The sequence below is a fragment of the Lampetra fluviatilis genome, chromosome 27 (assembly GCF_964198595.1).
Source record: "Lampetra fluviatilis chromosome 27, kcLamFluv1.1, whole genome shotgun sequence".
Classification (NCBI taxonomy): Eukaryota; Metazoa; Chordata; class Hyperoartia; order Petromyzontiformes; family Petromyzontidae; genus Lampetra; species Lampetra fluviatilis.
Genome location: NC_136301.1, coordinates 2150427 through 2168218, shown reverse-complemented (window position 1 = coordinate 2168218; position 17792 = coordinate 2150427). Strand labels below are relative to the sequence as shown.

Below are 17792 nucleotides of genomic sequence, written 5' to 3'. Positions count from 1 at the left end.
GTAGGTATAAAATACGTAAACAAAACATGCCTATCAGTCACTACTTCAGCATACCGGTGTTGTTGAGTAAAACGAAATTACAACTTGAGTACGACGTTTCGCTAATAATTATAAGCAGCTTCGTCGGGCAATTAGCCAGATTCTGTTGTGTGGTGGAATGTTAACGATACATTAGTATTTAAAGATCTAACCCAAAAAAAATACTTTATTATGGATATTGGTCGTGAAAGTCTGCGTGTTAAACTGTACTACCACTCGCTACTTCATCCTGCTGGCTGGGGCCGTGGTTAACGTTCAGCTCACAACGGGAAGCCCGCGTGATTAAACGATGGCTGCCAGTCAACTCCACCAATCATACCGGCTTAGATAAAACGGGCACCAACCACTTCTTCAAAGAGACCGCCTCAGTCCATGGGACTGTGGAATTTCCACCATTGGCTTCAGGATGCCACAATTTTTGTTTTGGGGGGTTTAAACTTGTACATGGTGCACCCTCTATTTATTTAAAGGGTGCAACAATTCAGCCACCTACACTTTCAAGTACGGACTAGGATTTGATGGAACACTGGTTTTGTCTCTTAGAATTGGCGGGTCCAGGGTAACACTCTGCACCAGATCGAAAACACAGGGCCCCCTCTGCTGTGTATAGGCATGGCCTGTTACGAGTGGCCGGATGGCAAGGAAGGGCACTACAACAAAAACCCTTTGCCAGCCAATCACAACAGCAGTGGTGAGAAAGTCGGTGACCCTAGGGGTCGTGTGACATGGCTGAGTGGGTACATTGAGTGCTGGGTTTTTTGGGGGGGGGTCAACCATTAAAAAATAAAGAAATATCTAAATGTGGAAAGTATACAGACAAATCAGGAGCATGCTTTTATCGCAAAGTCAAAATGTTTTTTTCGTTTAGTTTTTTTTTAGCACAAATCAACAACCACGACGATCCCACATATACAGTAAAAAAAGAAAAGCAATAGTTGGCGCAAACATAAAAGTCCAACGATTTTGGTTTTCAGGCAACGACGCATAGAGAACGGAAATCGAGCAAAAAAAATGCAATCAGGGCCACGATGGAACCCGCTATTCGGTCACAGAATTGAGGCGACCGAGATGCGGGGGAGCAGGGGGGGGGGGGACTGAATGTTGGGTTGCCACCTCTGGGGTACAAAAAGCCAAGATGTATTCGGTGGGAAGAATATCTCACAATACCAGTTGAGGGAAACCGACATGCAAAGGTACTGTCTTGAGCGGTGTCTAATCAGAAAACAAAACAAAAAAACTGGACTTATGTCCTGGGAAAGACTTGTAAGATTTTCCCCTGGACAGCTACTTCAAAAGAGAAAATCCTGGCAAAACCAGCAAAGGTGGCAAGCCTACCGTACTTAGATAGGGGGAGGGGTGGAAACAGTGACTGGTTTCAGCACGGTCACGCACGTGGCTGCCTACACACGCGCACGGGATGACATTTGATTTTTGTTTTTACCCAAATCTCACACACGAACCACTTGGCTCCCAAAGAGGCTGTGGTGACAGCAGCGGATGTGATTAGACATCCGCATCGTCGTTTCCCGTTGCGCAAATTTACCAGTGAACTGTGGGCAGGGCGTAAAACCACACCACTTGTGTGAATTCTAGATTTGAAGCTTTCGTGACTGCAAGGATTCATATTCTTAGGTTTTTTCGGTAAAGTCACGGGCATTGGCCACATCTTGACACGGGACCCTTGGCAACAATGTCTGTCGATGCTCTTTCAAACGAAAACCCGCTGTGCACTCCCAAGATGAAGAGGGCGCCACGGTGACAAGAGAACTACCTCGCGCCTGGTAAACAGGCGGTCGTGCGTTCGATAACAACCCCGATGCCTGCTATATATTTGGAGTGTGCGTGTTCTCCCCCGTGGTCACGTGGATTTTGTTTCTTATCCAGGTCCTCCGGGTTTTCCTCTCCACAATTAGAATCAAGATGCGTTTAGAGTATTTGGCTGCTATAAACCCCCACGTGGTGATAAGCCACTTCGTTGGGCGATCATGTGCGACAGCCAGGTCATCTCTGAAAGGCAGCTATAAACAGCTCAGTGGGCCTTACATGGTAAAATAAGAAATGGTTTAGTTTACAAATGCAATAAAGTCTAAAAACCCCTGTGTTGTACTGCTTTCAGTTCCCTAATCCAAAGCCGCAACGGCTCCAAATACTTCGCGACGACCGTTGCCATCGACACCCCCCGACTTTGCGGGCCACGACTCGCAATGAGCGACGTGGGACAAGGTGCGGGTTTGGTGAAGCGCATCATTGCGTGCGACGGAAGCAACCGATAGGGGGGGGGGAGATTGCAGGGCTCTGCCTGGAGCAGGAGCGGAAATAGCCGGCGTTGCGACACAATCTTACACACAACTAGAAGCTGTTGCGGTCCAGTTATAAAACCACGCACGGGTGTCAAGATCCTCCTGTAAATGGCGAGTCTGGAGACTCGACTTCGACAATGCTTTCTTGTGTAAACAAAAACGGGGGCAGGGGGGTGGAGCAAATCTGTAAACGAAACTAAAATTTACATTTCAGGGGATCTTTGGAGAGCACGCCTGAACCACCATGAACACTGCTTATTATTGTGAAGGATGAACACCAACTAATTGGAGCTGCGGTCGCAACGTTTTCTCATCGCATGCCAACAAACACGACCGTCCATTACAAACAATCAGCGAATTTTAGTTTTTATTCCCGCCCCTCCTTGCGCGGCATTGCCCGAGAACCAAATAAAACTGCAGCAATTTAATCAATAACCAATAGATGTTGCCTTCGCGATTCACCAAGCTCGTCGTGTCGGCAGGAAAATAATCCGCACCCGGCCTGTGCGTTCTCGCAGGTGCTTCTTTGTACAATGGGATTTGCCACACACAGAGGCAAAATTAATTTAAAAACAAGTTTAATTTTTTTTAGTTCTTTTCTTTGCTAAAATATAAAATAAAAACATCAAAATCGTGCGACGTTGGATTTGACAGCTCGCCGAGCGATCACAGCCCGCTGCCCCCTCGCTCTCCCACTGCCTGATGGTGTCTGCGGCAATGATGCTGGACATACGTGGGGACAGAGGGCTTCGTAATAGCTCATCAGATTCCTCCAGCATGAATAAATACTCATTCCGATGATCGACTCGAAACGGCAGTGAACCCCCGTGAAAATGAGCGGCAAACGTCGGCACTCCCCCAACCCACCCACCCACCCCCCCTTTGGCCTCAAGTCTCCGCTCGACTAAAAAAATAGTGACATCTCTAGTGTGCACGCACGCGGGCCAGCGGTCACCACCGCTGACCGTGGCTTCGATGCCAGATCGCCATCTAAATTCGTCTTGAGCCGGTAAACTTCACCCCACGCCCAAAAAAACCCTCCTTTTCAGCAATCGGCCAACAAAATGTAGCCGTCGAAGGTCATCTGTCTCCGTAGAAATTTTCATAGTTTCAAAATTGTATTGAATTAGTAGACCCCACCCACCTCCCCCCAAATGAGTGAGATGATGGGTCTCGCCTGCACGAGTGCGCAGAGGTGATCGGTGGAGAGGGATCGTGGTTAGAGGCGAGGCCAGGCTGGCTGACATCCCCCGCCCCCTGAGCTGTCTAAGGCTTGGACTTGGCTGCCCAAGGCGCCGAGAAAAAGTGGCAAAACTGCGAAATATGGCATCGACAACATCTCCGTTCACTTCCAGAGAGATCTGGAAAAGCCATTCGTGACACGGGAGATCTACGGCAAAGTATTCACTTTCAAAAGTGACAGAAATTCATTTTCTAGGATCTGTAAGGAGGTTTACTAACACTTTGAAAGAGATCCGTTATACTGTACAAACCAAAGTCCCTTCACTTTCATATATTTTCTTTTTACTTAGTGGCTCTAAACTTTCATAAAGATCTCAGTAATCAATCAAGAGGCTTGTAAATTCAACGGAGTTACTTCCAGAACAATGCTTTTGTGAATATGCACGACAGTAACATTGACGCCACAGACATGATTCATCTTATAAAAGAGCAAATAAGACACTCGAATACTATCACTAAATGGAGATAATTTAAGTGAATCGAGTTAACTTAAAATAAGATCTCTATTAAAAAAACGAATGGCAGTCAAAAACATCGATATATCTACCAGAGTGAATGAAAATCACCTGCATCAACATCTCTATGAAAGTGAATGGAGGTGACGGATTAATGGATCTCTTCGATTGGAAAAGTCGCTAGAATCAACAGATCTCTGTGCACACGGCTGCACTGAGGGGGGGGGGGGACAATCATTATCAGTTCCTCCTCTTCCTCCCGGCGCCTTCATCGCGAGATATGCATGCACCGTCAGCCGTGATCAATAATGCTGCTGGATTAAGGCCGTGCCAAGCCTTGCCAAGCCACCGCAGTCCCACGCTCCTGCGATGTGACGAACCTGCTGACTCGCATCGATTAACACGAAAACTGTCACACCGGGGTGGCCCGTTCCGATGCGATGTCGATTTATAAAACTATGTACAATGTGTACGTGTCTTTTGTGTATGTACATATGTTCACACGCACACACGCACGCGTGCATGTGCTGCAGACACGCATGTCCAAGTATACTCACATTGTGTTCATACACGCGTGCGTACGTACGTACAAGCGTGTACTTATTGACATTGTTTGTAATCTCATACAGTATATATTAGTGGTGGTATGATGCATCAATATTGGTTCCCAAGCTCTTGATACATGCACCGAATTACACACGTTGTATGCAATGGGTTCAACGTCACCCCCCGCAGCCACTAGAGGCACTATCATTCACCTCAATTTTGGAAAAAGGAAGATTCTTGAAATCGAATCACTAGCGCCAAATTGTAGCACTGCATCTAATTGCGGGGCTGATTAAGTAACCACTAATATATCAACACATATATGCATGCATACGGGTATGAAGGTAAGTTTATATACATGTACACATATACAAACATATCTGTAGGCATGTACACATGTATACACACATCTACATACCTCTGCATGCATGCATATGCCTTCATACAAACGAGTACACGTGTGCGCGCGCACAAACACAGGCGCGCACAAATGCTAATTGACGTATATGCACACGCGTGTATGGACACACATCTCACATTAATGCATACGTACACGCGCGTACAATGGTACAAATACGCGCACGCGTGCACACAATGCACCTGGATAGAGGTACTGTGCACGTACAAAGACCTCCCCCACGCAGCCTAAAACAAGCTGCTGCTGGGGGACGAAGTGCTGTTGGCGAGCACCGATGAACGCCAGAAAGGCGCACGAGGGAGGGGTGGTGGTGCGGCCGGAATCACGCGCGGCCGCCTCGTCTGTGCATGTACACGCGGGTAAGACACACGCGCGCACGCACACACACACGCGTTAACACTGTACGCCACTCGTATGAATTTTTAAAATTTCATCTCCACTCAAATTTTCTCCTTTCCCTCCCCCGCGACCCCCAGCCACATCCCGACAGATATTACAATAAAATCACGGCAGGTGCGGGTGAAAATAAATTCTAAATAAAACTCATATCCCTCACGCGAGGCGCACGCCCAGGTTAAATCCTCCGCACGATAGTCTCTCGCAACATAAAAACAATTCAAATGATAAAGTAGAACACCTCCGCTCCCCTCTCTACGTCGCCCGCCCTCCGTGTTTCCGTGTCTCCATGTTTCCGTGTCTCCGTGTCTCCGTGTCTCCGTGCAAGCGCTAAAAAAGAACGCTCCGTCTCCTCACTCCGTCTCCTCACTCCGTCGCCGTCTCCAGTTTCCTTTTTGTTTCTCACTCCTTGCCTCCGCCGCCGCCACCACCACCGTTGCCTTCACGAGTTCCCGAGATGGCGCCGGTTTTTTTTTGGCAAAAGTTGTGCACGGTTTCGTATTGCCGGCGTCTTTCGCGGCGTGCGACGAAATTAAAACGAAAAGATGTCCGTGTTTTAAAAAGTTACTGTGTTTCTCTTGTCTCCGTTGCTGTTGTTGTGACGCAGACCCCTCGCATTCCAAAACGTGGGTTCAATTCTCCATCCAGCTGCCACCCCGTGAGAAGCAAGTTGCGTTGTTTACAATCTGTAGTTAAAGTTCTAATCCTCTTCGCCGGCAGCGGCGCTGGTGGCTCCCCCCCCCCCGCTCCTCCTTCGCAAGTGGCGCGGCCCAACTTCTCGGGTCCGCTCCACACGCGGAATGTTCCATTGTGCAGCTCCGGAGGGAGTGGAAGGGAAGGCTGGCTCCCCCCCCCTCGCTTCACTTGCATTTCTTGTTGATGAGATGTATATTTCGGACAATACGCTTTCACATGGGAACAAACTAGTTTACTTACAAACTTAATAACGATAATGGTAATTAAAATCGTAATTTAAAAAAACAAACAAAAAATTTGTGAAGCTTAATCCGTGTAAATTTCTCCGTCCTCCGTTTTGCCACGAAACTTTGTTGGCAGGAAGTCTGAAACACACGATAAACAAGGGCTCATAAAGGGGGTGACTGGGTTTGTTTACAAGCAAAGGTGAAGAAATACTCAATCCATCACAAAATGTAAGTATGTTGAACTTCTTGGGCACCGCACGTAGCAAACCGTGCGGAGGAAGGACAACAAACTAAACACAAAAAGCAGTGAAAGAAATGAGTTTCCAATCAAGATTTAAAAGTGCGTAGCTGCAGTGGCTTCCGAATATCCTAAGGAAGAGTATTCCAGACAGCCAAAAGCCACTGCGAGGATGACCGGAGTTCACGTGATATTGTATGCTCCTTGATGAGATCAGCAAGGTATTGTGGTTCATTTGTGACAAGCACTTTGTGTATAATGAGTGCGACCGTATAATGTATTTGTTCAGCAACCTGAGTTAACCATTAATATGTTAAAAAAAGGAACAAAGCAAACTATAAACTAGTTTCAACTGCTCACCGAGCTATCATGCTTCCTCCCTCATGCCAACTCCCGTCCCCTCCTCTCCTCCACTCGCCTCCCCTCACTCCCCTGTTTTTTTCTGGGGCCGAGTCTTCGCTCGCAGTCGTGGGGGGGGAGGGTCTCCGTATTGGTCGAGGGATTGGAGAGAGGGGAGCTCAGAGGCTCCATGATACGTGCCCAACCCAGACACGGGCATCCTGCTGCTGCCGACGCCCCCGCCTCTATCGCCCACCCCTGCTCCGTTAGAGCAGGGGTTGGCAATAACAGCTTTTTTTTCGAATTTTGGATTTTAAAAAACAATATTTTTAGAGCAGCAATGCATGTGAATACGAGACGTGGTCCCTGCTAAATAACATCTCGAAGCTGTTCTTCTAGAGCAGCATTCAGCTCTAGAGCCACAGGTTGCTGACCATTGCTGTAGATGGACATGCCTCCCATCCCCCCCCCTCCTCATGCCTCACATCCTTTCTTCTCCCTGAACCCGACAAACCATAACCCCTCCCATCCTCTCCCCATTCATTCCCCTTATCTCCCATCACCCCCTCCCCCCTGCTCTCTCCTCTCATCACCTCCCCTGCACTTTCTTCCACTCCTTCCCCCCTCCCACCTCCCCCTCAATTCTTCTCTCATCCACAACAGTCACCTTATATCACCTCACTAGCTCCCACCTCACGTTTCTCGCTTTGCCACTATTCATCCCACGCTCCTCCCCTGCCCTCCTTACCCCTCCGCATTCAATCCCCTCACTGTGATCCATCACTGAAGCGCAGCAGACCCATAGTCTCTCCTGACCTCACATCTCCACCTCTCTCCATGCCTCGTTTCCCGACCCCTTCCCCGCACCTCCTCCTCTCACACCTCTCTTGCACATCCGTCACCCCACTTCCTCTCACCTCCCGTCACTTCCCATTTCCTCTTCCCATCTCCCCTCTCATTCTCCACCCTTGCCATCCATTCCTGCCCTCCCACCTCCCCTCTCATCATCTACTCTTCTCATCCAGACCGCCTCTCACCTCCCCCCTCTCATTCTCGACCATTCCCATCCCTCCCTCGTCATTGTCGACCCTTCCCATCCCTCCCACCTCTCACACCTCCCCACTGTACCCTTCCCATCCCTCGCCCTCCCACCTCTCTCACCACCCCTCTAATTGTCAACTCTCCCCTCCCTTGTAATTATCTCCCCTCCCACCTGTGCGCGGGGCCCCGTCCGTCACTGCAGCACGCAGGAAGCGCAGCAAGCTTGCCCGGCGTCGGGCTGCGCCGCGTAGTTCATCTGCCGCACGATCTCGGCGAAGAGGTCGTCCACCGTGGCCTTGCGCTTGGCCGACGTCTCCATGAAGGGGCAGCCCCACTCGTCGGCCAGCGCGCGGCCCTCGCCGTAGGCCACCTCGCGCTCGCCCTCCAGGTCCACCTTGTTCCCCACCAGGATGATGGGGACCTTCTCGTAGCGCTTCACGCGCGTTATCTGCTCCCGCATCGGACGGATGTCCTGGGGACGGACGCGAGGGGGGTGGTGGAGAGGGGAGGAGAGGAGAGAGAGGCGGGAAAATAAAGAGGAACAGAAACGAAGAGGGAAGGACAGGAGGGAGGTGGGGGGAAGGAGATGTAGAGGGAAAGAGGGGGGAGAAGGAAGATGACAGAGTGAGGGGAAAGGTAAAAAATAAGAGGGAGCAGGAGAGGTGGGGAGGTAAGGGAGATGAATGGAAGATGTCGTTGGATAAGAGGGAAAGAGAGCAAGGGAGTGAATTGTTAGGGCGGGGTGAGGTGGGGGATGGGAGGGACGCGGGAGATGAAAATAGGGAAGAAATGGAGATGGGAGATGGGTAAAGAGGAAGATGTAAAGAGAGGGGGGGAGGAGGGGAGGAGGAGATGTATAGAGGGAAGGGAAGTGGTGAGAGAGGAGGCGGGAGAAGTGGAGATGTGGGAGGAAACACAAGTCGAGGGAGGGTGTAGAAGACGAGGATTAACGATTCACCCCCGGCACGATTTGACAAGCTATCAAATCTGAGGTCACAAGTTAATTATTTTTGTTTTGCCCTTGCGGTCGTTGTAGAACGTAGAGTAATGGAATCTGAGCAGTCCATGAGCAGCGTGAATCTATCTTCATCCTCAGCAGGTATTATCTATCCACCGCTGGATGAAAAAGGCCTCCATCGCAGTCCCGTGATGAAACACAATGAATCTACTGCATACGAGCCGATTTGATCCCTCCATGCAGCGGATGCTGTTCACAGGCACGTTCCCTCCTTTAGCTGCCACTCCATCGTTAGTCTCGGCCATCAGGCATCGTCCTTTCTAGCAACGTGCCCTGCTCAAGCCCACTTGTGGCTCTTAAGACGCACTCACTACACACAAAGTGCTTGCCACAAATGAAGAGCAATATCTCGCTGTTCTTGTCAAGGACAAAGACGCTCACCGCATCGCGTGCTTTCAGATGCACTTCTGCAGCCATCTGGAATGCTCTTCCTTCCGATAACACATTCCTGCGGAGGGAGCTGGTAGTAACGTTGGGTTGCTCGGTCAACGGCCAGGGTCAACGGCGGCGTGGTGTATTCCGCAAATATGCCCGACTGAGGGCGGGCACAAGCCGGCGTGAGTAGGTTAAACGTTGAGTTTTATAAGGGCACCACGGAGTGACCAGCCCCACCCCTCCCACCCAGCCTCACCCAACCCCTCCCCACCCTCCCCACCCAGCCCCTCCCTACCCAGCCCCTCCCCACCCTCCCCACCCAGCCCCTCCCTACCCAGCCCCTCCCCACCCTCCCCTCTCCACCCAGCCCCACCCCTCCCATTTTTGGATGCACGACGGACGGACAGAATAATCCCCTGTGGGCTGGTGGAACCAGGTTACTACCAGTATTCGGAAGCCACTAGAGCTTTGTACTTTTAAATCTAGATTTAAAATGTATTTCTTTAGAACTGCTTTGCGTTTAGTTTGATGTTCTTCCCCCACACCTTCGATTAGCACAATTGCCTGAATTACGGTGCGAAAGAAGCACCATTCAGTCAAGACATCTCCAACTTGCGTGTATTCTCTAATCCACGTGTTCCTTTTCCGTCTCTCAGTGCAACTCATAGCATTCGCATCTCTGTGCTTCACTGCACACTTTACAACTATTCGTTAAATTTAAATTTGTCAATGTCCGTGCTTCTGGTCCACATATAACATCAAGCGATAAACCGATTGAAAACGTTATTTCAAAGGCACCTTGGCACATTGCTTTTCAAAATCAAATTATACATCAATAAACATGCGCTCAGGCATGGAGGGCCGCTCTTGACAATCCACTGATGGATGATGAAGGCCTCTCCAGGACGATACTTCACCACGCCAGTAAGAGCGCATTGGTGTAGCTTGGGAGAACAGACGTCGGAGCATAGTGCAGCTTGACACATTATTGCCCTGCAGCGTTCTCTGCTGCCGACCATAAAGCCTGGCAGCAGCCACAGCATAGACGTTGGACAATCTAATAACAGTACAACAGTGGATTTCCCTGCACTGCCCTCTGACTGTGCTTATCGTGTCCTGTCCTCTGCCGACCCCCAGCTAACACAGCCCCGCAGCCACCAATGACAACCTGTTTGTGCACGGTGGTCACCCATCCAATCGCCATACAGACTTAACCCCGCTTAGCTTCCGAGTCCTGTCGAGGTCGGGTGCATTTCTATATTTATCAGTATGGAAATTCAACTGCTGTAAGGGTGAACCACAATGTAAATCTGAAAACAAATGTTTTAACTCAACTGAACTATTTTGTTTCACCAGGTAAGGCTCACCGAGCTATGTAGCTTTCTCAGAAGCGACCTAGTCACAAATGATAGCTCAAAGAAGTGGCTTATCATGTGGAAATTTATAGCAGCCAATTACTCTAAACGTGGAGGGAAACACCAGAGAACCCGGTGAAAAATCCACACGACCACAGGGAGAACATGCAAACACCAAACGTGCAGGCATCATCATGGTCGGGATCGAACCCACGATCTCCTGTATACCAGGTGAAGTAGTTAACATCTTTCCACTATGGTGTGATGTCCCCTCGAACTCCTGTTTGGTGTTTATTTATTTCATCACCGACCTCAAATCAGCAAGACGGTGAGTAATTACTTCCTGCCGAAAAACACAAACAGTAAATTCTTAGTCGCGGTGCATCTGCCCCGCCGCGCCCTGGGCAGGTATTCCTGTGAACTCCACTTACTCATCACCTGCACCACCGTGACGACAGCACCAGCAGGTACCACCCCCGCAAGGTTTTTTTTACGACTGCCGAATGTAGTGGAACCGTGATTCAGACCACGGTCAGTAGCGATAATTCGGTGTGGAGTGGGTGGCACAATGATTAGCAGTGTGCAATGCAAGTCTTGCCAAATTATATTCTCGGCCGTGCCTAATGCCAGTCATCCACGCCCGACTGGCCATCTGTGAAAAGAACTTCATAGCTCATCGGATTCTTCCAGTGATTGCGAGCAATATCTGAGTCAGACTCTTGGAAGAACCCTCCCCTGTGCTCCCCTTCAAACCCAACACAGTGTACCAACCACTACGATTACGACATCACATGCAACTAACACATACAAACATGCAACTAACACACACTAATGTGCACGCGTAGACACATCCAACAACAAGAGCCGCCATCTGCCACTAAGTGGTGGTGACGTAACCACGGTGCTTGTGCCAGGCTAGGTGAAGTGTTGAAGGCTCGCTGACAGGTCACAGGACAGACCCAGGTGCCATGGGTTGACCGACTGAGATGACTGGCAGATGCACCACCTGTGCCACCCACTGTGCCGACTTGCATTTCAGCCACCCGGGACTCCGCTCGTTGTTGCAAGCATCGCTCCTTTGCCCTCCATTGTTGTTGGGGGGGCAACTGCCTCCAACTGCCCAGTAGCATCCTTCACGAGCCTCCTCCAGAGGGCAATCTTGACACCGTTGGTACCAGTCTTCTGCAGGTACACTCAGCTCCACATCCTCCTGTACCGCATCAGTCCATCTCTTCTCCAATCCCTACCGCACCTGTTTAGCTCCCTCTATCTGATGCTGCTTGGGCATGCGGTGGGCTGCGCATGCAGTGGGCTGAGCATTTGGTGGGCTGGGAATGCGGGCTACATGACCCAGCCAACACAGCCTTGCCTGCCGGAGCTCACGAATGGAAATGTGTCCAGATATTTCAAGGATTTGTGAGCTCTTCACACAAACCACCCTGGTTAAACCTAGGATGGATCATAGGCAGGCCAGCCTGAAAGTTTCAAACCGGCACATGTTCCATTGGAGGGGTCCACGTTTTGCAAGTAAAAAGAAGGGAGAACATGACTGTGGCCAAGAAGACCTGGCGCTTCATGTGGAACGATAGACCAGGTAGCTTTCACACAGTTTTAGGCAGCTGACCAAAAGATAATGCCGCTCACCTGACCGAGACCTCTGCTGCCACAGAAACTTCTCCACTCTCGCCACATCTGTCCCATCACTTATGGGGAGTTGAGGTGGTGGAGTATTGGATGATACAAAATACCCAGGTAGGTGTTTAGTTTTCGTGGGGCTTATGGTAAGACCCCAACTCATAGGTGGCAAGCTCCAGTTTCAGCAGCAGAACCTCCAACTCCTTCTCAGAGTAAGCAGCAACCACCAAATCATCAGCGTACATAAAATGGATGACCAGTAGGGAACCATCCCTTGACCACACCCAGGCATCGATCAGCCTCCAAATGTATCTGTACCAGATAGAAACTTCACTGGTACAGCCATGGAAGGCTTCTCGAACTACATTGATGAAAATTATGTTAATAGCCACCAACTCCGACTAAGTGACAGTGATGTCACCACAACCCTTGTGCCACACCAGGCGCGTTTTGAGGCCACGTGAAGTGTCAATGGCTCACTGGCAGGTCACGGGAGAAACACAGATTAAAACAGACTGAGGTGACTGTCAGATGAACCATTTGTGCTCCCCACTGTGCCAACTGGCTGCATTTTAGCTACCAGTGCTGTGCTGATCGTTGTGAGCATCACTCCCCCCCCTCATCCGTTATTGCTGGAGGGCCGGCTGTCTACAAATGCCCAAAATCTTATACCACATTAGCCACTCCCTTCCCTAACTTATGTCGTGCCTGTTTAGCACCCAATATCTGGGCAAACAAGAGCTGCTTGGGTATGCGGTGGCTGGGTATGTGAGTAACATGATCCAACAATTGCATCTGTGTCCAGAACCTTCGAGGATTTGTGAGCTCCTCGCATAATACAGTCTGGTTCAACTTAGGACGGACCACAGGCAGGCCACTGCCACCCTCATCACCAAACACCATCACCACTTGATCACTATGCTAACCACCATAACCACACTGACCAACATGTTCAACAAAATATGCATCAGCAACTAATCCACCGCGTTTCCAACCACTGCAACATCTCTCACCTCCCCTTCACCCCCTCATCACCTTAACCATCACCCCGCAATGCAATTCATCACCACCATCAAAATCACATTCACCACCACAATCCCACAATCCCATTCAACATGACAACCACTCATCACCATGGACAAAACCACACTACCATGCACCACCACCTCCCTCCACAACCTTTCCAACCTCCACCACTCATCAACATACAGACCGCACGAAACCACATTGACTACTCATCACCATCTTCAGCACCACTCTCCATCTCATACTCCCCGCCCCCCTCACCTGGAAGCTCTGCTGGTTGACGAGGCTGTAGACAAGGATAAAGCCCTGGCCGTTCTTGATGTAGAGGTCTCGCATGGAAGCGAACTGCTCCGTGCCGGCCGTGTCGAGGATCTCCAGCACGGAGGGCGACGAGTCCACCTCGATCTCCTTACGGTAGAAATCCTCGATGGTGGGGTCGTACTTCTCGATGAAGGTGCCCGTCACAAATTGCACTGTCAGCGCGGACTTCCCCACCCCGCCGCTCCCAAGCACCACCACCTTGTACTCCCTCATGGCGGCACTCGCTTGCTGGCGCGTTCACTCGGTGGCTCAATTGGTCTCGTGTTCACTCGCTCGGACACTCGCTTGCCAACTCACTTAATCGCTCAGGCGCTCAAGCACTTGCTCACTCGTTCATGCTCTCACTAACTCAATAGCTCGCTCACTTGTTTTGATGAGAGCAAGGAACCTGTTGAAGTGGAAGGAAGAGAGGAAGGGGAGTGGAGGAAGAGCACAAAGTATTAAATAGGGCAACTCAGGAGTTTGTAATGAGGTGGCAAGAGACACTGCGCCAGGGCTGTGGAGTGTCTGGGTTCAAGCTCTGGCCTCGTCTCTCTCAGGGTTATACATGATGGATGTGTAACAAAAAGTAATATTTCAAAAAACTTTTTTTAAAACCCACTTTAATTAAATGTACCGTACTAGTAATGGAAGAACTCCACGACTCCAGGAAGTGGCTCCGAAGCTTTCCATAACGTAAGGGATCGTGGTAAATTACAGCCAACGTCAGTTTACCGTGGACAATTAGACCCAAGCCGAAACATAACATATAAAAAAGAATGTTTTAAAAGATATGTTTTTTATTTTTTATGATAGAATATAGTATTGTCATTTGTATGACATAAGAATACCAAGTTTGCAGTCGATACCACACTGGGAAGTGGGTTAAAATTGAGTTACAAGATTTGAGGATACAACACCAGAGTGAGTTAAATAAAAGCGTGTAAAAACAAGAACCAGCACTGCCGATATCCTCGGTTCAGTACACTGAACCGAGTGCCATTCCATTAGCCTAATGGTAACATATACCAACTCTACCATCATCAGCAATGATTTATCCACTGCTAGATCGAGGTCTCACCAAGCTGTCACCATCTCGCTCAGCCTCAAGAGATGGACCAATCTATCTAGCTCCTGTAGTGGTTGATTTTCATCTCCACGATGGGTATTTTCTCAGTTGTGTTCGCTCCTTGGACAACAATGAGCTCTTAACAGAGTTGAAGGAACCCACTGTGCCAATGACAAAAGACACGGTCAAGTGATTTTCAAGTTCTGTTTTTGAAGCGAATTCCAGTTCACAGCCATTTCAGGTCAAACTGCTGCTGGAAGATGGCTCACAAACACCACATCACTCATGAGGTTTGTTTGACCATACTTCACCATACTTAGTTGTGGCTAGAACAACCCTCTGGTATCCCAATTCTTAGCACAAAAGCTGAGACCCGCTGCGCCACTGCTCCACCCTTCAGTAATAATAACGCAAAGGTTCTAATTCTAGTGCGAGTGGCGAGTGGTCACGATGGTGGAGATGCTCGTGACGGTAGTAATTATAGCAATAACAAGATATGCTTATCCCGTAAAAGCCTCGCTGAGTCTCAAGAAATGTTCACGAGAGTCCTGCTACTTTGGGGCGTTTGGAAAATTCCATCAATTTTGTGTTTGGCTTCTTGCGGGAGAAAAGCCAAAACGTATATCAAACTGGTACTAACACTCAAAGGCTGGCAAAGACTACGTAACCGATTCATATGTTAACGGAAATATGCACCGATTGAAAACGCAATTTTTTTTAGGCACACTGGTACTGTATAATGCTTTTCCCTATGAAGTGCCGTTCTCAATGTACGAGTTGCCAATGCATATAAATATGTGAACAATGTTTACGTAATGTGTCTATATAATTACAGACACCTTAATAAAGTATTAATTTATAACCGTGTAGGGGGGGGGGTCTAAATATTGTGTCTGGTTTCTGTGCGAACATTGTTTATATGTCAGTGTCACATCGTCAATGCCAGTAACACAGTTCGCGTGCCGACATCCTAACGTTTACAAGCTCGTATTGTTAACGCGTCCGGTCAATATATAGATCTTGTTAAAAGAGTAACTATTGTCTCCGCAGATTTGTATCCAAGCATAGGCTACATTTCCGTTCAATCAGGGCCCTCTCAGTCGCTTAAATATTAATTTGTGTATTCTTCAGTGTTCGTGTCGGGTTAAGGGGTTAGTGATTAAATGTTATGACTCGAAGCATACGTTGTCATTTAACCGAAAAGTGGATTAAGGATTAAGGGGTTATGGTTTGCCGTAAAAGCTTACGGTTGGGATCATAGTTTTAGAGGTAGCGTTATAGTTTAGGGTAATGGTTTAAGGGCGGGGTTTAATATGGTAGGGTCTAGGATTTGGGGGATAGGGTTTAAGGCCAGTAGTTCCTGACACTAATTTTCTTAGCACATCTGCGAGAACAAAAGTTCACCGTGCTAACATTTGAACGTTACCGTATAGGGTGTAGTCACACAAGCTGTACTTTATAACGTTCGTAATATTCACAACACCCAATAGCGACACACGGTGTGGATAAGCCGTCATCCAACTGTCGATTGACAATGCAGCTGCACATAAATAACACCGTAAAGTTAACGATTAAAACCGACATTGACGATTGTTAATAATAATTACATATATAGAGCGCTTTTCATCAAGGATCTAAAAGCGCTGTATAGGACAGCAGCAGTAGACACTACGCATAAAAATACATTTAAAAACATATTTAGTAAATTAACTAAAAGTTTAATTAGCGGAAGCATATACATAGATTTTAAGGCGCATTTTTTAAATGTCAACGGACTCAGAGATCCTGATATCTTGTGGAAGCGCGTTCCGTAGCCTGAGGGCTACACGGGAAAAAGCTTGGTCACCCATAGACCGAAACCTCGACCTGGAAATGCAGAGAAAATCTGCATCCCCAGATATTAGGGACTTTGAGGGGACATATGGGTACAAGATGTCAATGATGTAGGCTGGGGCAAGATGGTTCACTGTTTTGTAAGTTAAGAATAGGATTTTAAACGGTATTCTAAGTGAAACTGGAAGCCAGTGCAGGGAGGCCAAAACGGGTGTAATGTGTTCTGGTTAACACCCTAGCAGCCGCAGACCAGTGAGAAGGCGACGACTATAACTGGGAGGCCTTTTATCCAGCAACTGAGTGACCACGTTGAAGACGTTGGCACCTCGCATTGGCGCACCGATATCGATGGCGTATCCCTCTCCCGATTAATCGAATATCGACACCCGGTAAAGTTGCGGGTTCACATCACGGCACCAATCTGTGAGGCAAAGCAAGTGGGGTTCGGGAAGGCGTCGCCGCCGCCTCAACCAAACCTTGTCCACACGCCTCCGACGGCGGCACAGATCGTGACCATTTGACAAGACAACGCCGAACGCGACAATGGCCTCTTGAAACAAGAAACTTTTGAGATATCGCGCGCGCGGGAAGACAAAGACATCGCCTCAGGAGTGTCCTCCTCCGGCTTCGGCAGCATAAACATCTCGTCACACAGGCGAAGAAGAAGAAACCCACCATCACCACCACCCCCGTAGCGGTGAATCAGGCGGCGAGAACGAACTTTATAATCAGCTGGCGCTGTCGGGGGAAGTGACGGTCGTTGTGACGAGTCGGTTTCGTTAATAATAACAACGGGAAGACCAACAACAGCAAACAAACCCACCCGCGCGGGGGACGACGATCGACGGCGACGAAGAAGACGACGAGGACGAGGGGAGGTTTAGCAGAAGAAAGCCACCGAGATGCGAGCGGCGAAAACCTCCTCAGCGCACGGCCGCCATGTTCAAGTCGGGCGGGGCGGGGCGGGGGCAGCGCGCGCGGGGCGTTGTGGGGCTGGGGGAGGGGGATGTGTTGAACGGCGATTATTTATTTATTAACGATTGGCGAGGGATTTTTTTTTTGTTGCTTGATGCTTCTCCGAGAAGAAGCGAAGTTGTTTGTGCTGCTTCGAGTGGCGGGGTTGGGTTGGGAATTGAAAAAGCAATCGAATTTTATCAGCCCGATTGAAAGCGGGCGATCGGTTGCCGACGTCACTTCCGCTATGCTGCGTGACGTCACCGGGAGGGTTCGTCGCGTGACTACGT

General features: G+C 49.1%; 1 protein-coding gene across 1 annotated transcript; it reads right to left on the bottom strand.

The window, feature by feature from the left end:
• Window positions 1–860: 860 nt before the first annotated feature.
• On the bottom strand, window positions 861–17556 carry LOC144942271 (ras-related protein Rap-2b). The gene is made up of 4 exons (XM_078869030.1): window positions 17372–17556; window positions 13608–14055; window positions 8110–8409; window positions 861–6457 (listed from the first exon to the last, which is right to left on the bottom strand). The coding sequence occupies exons 2-3, from the start codon at window positions 13878–13880 to the stop codon at window positions 8131–8133; spliced, it is 552 nt and encodes a 183-aa protein (XP_078725156.1). The 5' UTR covers window positions 13881–14055; window positions 17372–17556; the 3' UTR covers window positions 861–6457; window positions 8110–8130.
• Between the last annotated feature and the right edge of the window lie 236 nt (window positions 17557–17792).